Below are 3053 nucleotides of genomic sequence, written 5' to 3'. Positions count from 1 at the left end.
AGGAACGTCCCTGAGGACAAGTTCCCTCCTAAGCACCAGCAGCCTACCCAGCCTAAGCACAACACAAATCACAAGACGGGTGCACAGTGGCTGTGCTTAGTCACTTTGTAATATTGGTTTTGTCTTTTTTTTTTCTTCCCTAGTATATCAGTACAAAAACCCGCTGCTCTTCTCAGGAACTCCTGTCCCAGCGAGGCAGCTCACAGCTTTGCTGAACAGCAGGGGAATGGAACGGACAAGAACAGTTTCTATTAATAAGCTCAGGTTCAGAGACTTGCTCAGGCAGTTAATCTCTCCTGATATCAGATTAATGATTAAAGACTTGACTCGATAGACTTTTTAAATCTGTCACATGTAACCAATTATTTCAACATAGTTCCTCTTGCGTAACTCTGCAGGATCACGCTAATTTCTAGGCAGCCATAATTCCTCTTCAGCTTAGCAAACTCTGCTGCCTAAGCGACACAAGACCAAAAGAACAAAAGCTGTACAATGGAAAAAGTGTCCACATCAGGATAACTATGTCACATATATTTATTTCTGCACATAAATCACCCTTCACAGTTTTAACTCTCCCAAGCAGACCAGCCCTCAAACACTGCAGCACCGCCCGGAACACCCTCTAAGAGTGACACAGAATTCACAGCTCTAGCTCTAGACTTCTAAGATACCACTAAAGACAGGAAACGCCACGCAAGGAGCCCAATCTGCAAGGAAACCCACAATCCACTTGACACACCATCCAAACACACAGCACGGAGAGCCCTCTGCTAGGACCGGGAATACAAATATGTCTTTCCAGGTTCTAAATGAGCAGATTAAGGTCATGCAGCTCATTAGCTTAATCAAATCTGTTGCTCAGTAAGTGTCCAGGAAGGCCTGGTGAAACACCAGAGACACTGCAGCAGCCTAGAGAACACATCCACATAACCAAGAAACATAGGAAAACAACCCCCTTTTTCAAATCTTGCTACCATTAAGACCCAGCAACCTTCCAGCAAAAAGAAAGCAGCTGGCAGCTGTCACACAGGTTGATATACACCGAGGTCACCGCTGCCTCGAGCCTGTAATTCACTGCAACTGAACAAAGAGGAAAAAAAAAGGCACAGAACAAACTTTCTTAACTAGGATCTGGTGAATGCTACACGCACACATAGGAAAAATACCACCTCTTGGTGAAGATGTGGCCTCAAAACACTCACAGGAACGTAACGCTCTCTCTGAAAAGTCAGAATCTGAACTTTTTAAACAAAAAAACCCCACACACAATCCATTACCTGCAAACTTCCATACAAGCCACTAACGTGGTTATTTACTTGAGCAGGAGGTTGGTTACTCAAGTTTGAACAGGAAATAATAAACCCAAACATAAGAATTGCCTGTAGGCAAATACAGATTATTGACATACTGCATTTGGGGAGAGCCTTAAACATTTGAGGGCTAAAAAAAGCGTTCCTGCCTTCCAGCTTGCTTTAAGTATTCCTTCGATGAAATTATTTTCCAGAGTATAACTTGTTCATTTCACAGAAAAAAAAAAAAAGACTCTCAGCTCAGAGAAAGCTCTCTGTGAGATAACAGGCAAGCGCCTGACAGCCAGCGCCACGCGTGAAGATGCACGACAGTAGGTGGGTGGGACAGACAGACACCCTGCTGCTGACCACCCGGTTACTCAGAATAGCAGTTGGTTATTAGAGCAATACAGTCATGAGAAGTGACCCCCTGGTGCTCCACATCTCTCCTACCCTTCCGGCAGCTCATTTATTAACTATTGAGGGTGGGGTTTTGTTTGCCTTTTAAACCAGCTACAATGTCTAGCAGTGAATAATTTCACCTTCCTCTCAGAATATTTTAAACAAGCGAGAGGGATAAATATCATAAAAACTGCAGGCACAGTCCCAGACCGAACAGAAGAATCACCTGCTGAGGAGCACAAGGCACACAGGCAAGCGCACAGGTAGAACAGCTGCAGACTTCTTGGCTCCCTTGCAGATTTTCCCAGGCAGTATCGTGACGGAAATCGGGCGCTAATGCTGAACTTGGCTTCCAACCTCTTCTCCATGGCCTTTGTGGGCAGCAGCGGGGTTCTAGAAACATTTAAGATGTGAAACATAAAACATCCACTGGCAATTGATATGTTCTTGCACCGATTCAGCTGACGTTATGAAGAGCACGGAGCATTTGCGGAGGAAAAGGAATGTCTTATCTGCTGGGACTTAGCCCCGCTGCTGCTAAGCAACTATCAATATATGATACTAAAGTGAAATCCGTAATAGCAAAGTTTCCAGTGTTGAACTGCAGCAGACCACCACGACGGCCTTTCCCATCACCCGTGTGACTTCCTCCTCCAGACCCCACCACTTTCAGTGGCAAAATACCCAATACAACAGTCTGATGGGAAATTTCAGTTTCAAATACGCCACAGGGAACAGACACCCCGCCAGCACCACAAGCATAACACTGGCACTGATGAACCCGGCACATCTGCCTGGCGATGTCGTCGCTTGCTTGTCGGTGCTGGCTGGTACCAGCCAGAAGCAAAGAGAAACAAGGCAGCAGCAACGCTGAAAAACACGGAGCTTAAAGACCCGTTTTGCCTCCTATTTTGCTCCGCAAGGCACAGATCACGAAAGCACCGATGGTCCTTCTAAGCCTTTCTCATGCCAAAGGCTCTTTTACAGCCTCATACGTTCCTGAAATCTAAATTAGCTCTAGGTGATGCGATATGGAAACGTTTATTATTTCCTAAGTAATAAATATTACCTACTTTCAAAGAGCCGTTGGGCACAAGGAGTTAAACCTGCCATTTCTGAGGCATCAGAAGGGAACGTTGTCAGAGATCTATGGGTGCGTTGCTCCAGCGCTCACGGCTGTTAAACCTCGAGGGAATTTCACTCAACCGGCCGGGAAGGGCCGGGCTGCGGGAGCACTGGAGGGGCCGGAGGCAGGAGGGGACCTTCGGGGGGTGACGGCGGGAGGCGCGAACCCGCGGCTGCTCAGCCAACAGGTCGCTAAGGAAACTTTCCGACCCCCTGGGCCCCCGGGCCGCCAGCCCT

General features: G+C 47.1%; 2 protein-coding genes across 2 annotated transcripts in view; one reads left to right on the top strand and one right to left on the bottom strand.

Annotated features, from left to right (window-relative positions):
* The window catches only part of KIAA0319L (KIAA0319 like), a 31375-nt gene extending 29294 nt beyond the window's left edge, over positions 1-2081 (bottom strand). Inside the window, exon 1 of the mRNA XM_009635356.2 lies at positions 1918-2081. Coding sequence (XP_009633651.1) covers positions 1918-2059 — 142 coding nt within the window. The 5' untranslated portion in view covers positions 2060-2081. The remainder of the gene's footprint in view (positions 1-1917) is intronic.
* Positions 2082-2491: 410 nt separating this feature from the next.
* Positions 2492-3053, top strand: part of NCDN (neurochondrin) — a 7794-nt gene continuing 7232 nt past the window's right edge. The window contains 1 exon segment of the mRNA XM_009635362.2: positions 2492-2521. Coding sequence (XP_009633657.2) covers positions 2492-2521 — 30 coding nt within the window.

The sequence above is a fragment of the Egretta garzetta genome, unplaced genomic scaffold (genome assembly GCF_000687185.1).
Source record: "Egretta garzetta isolate BGI_Z169 unplaced genomic scaffold, ASM68718v1 scaffold443, whole genome shotgun sequence".
Lineage (NCBI taxonomy): Eukaryota > Metazoa > Chordata > Aves > Pelecaniformes > Ardeidae > Egretta > Egretta garzetta.
This window is presented reverse-complemented; position numbering and strand designations above follow the sequence as displayed.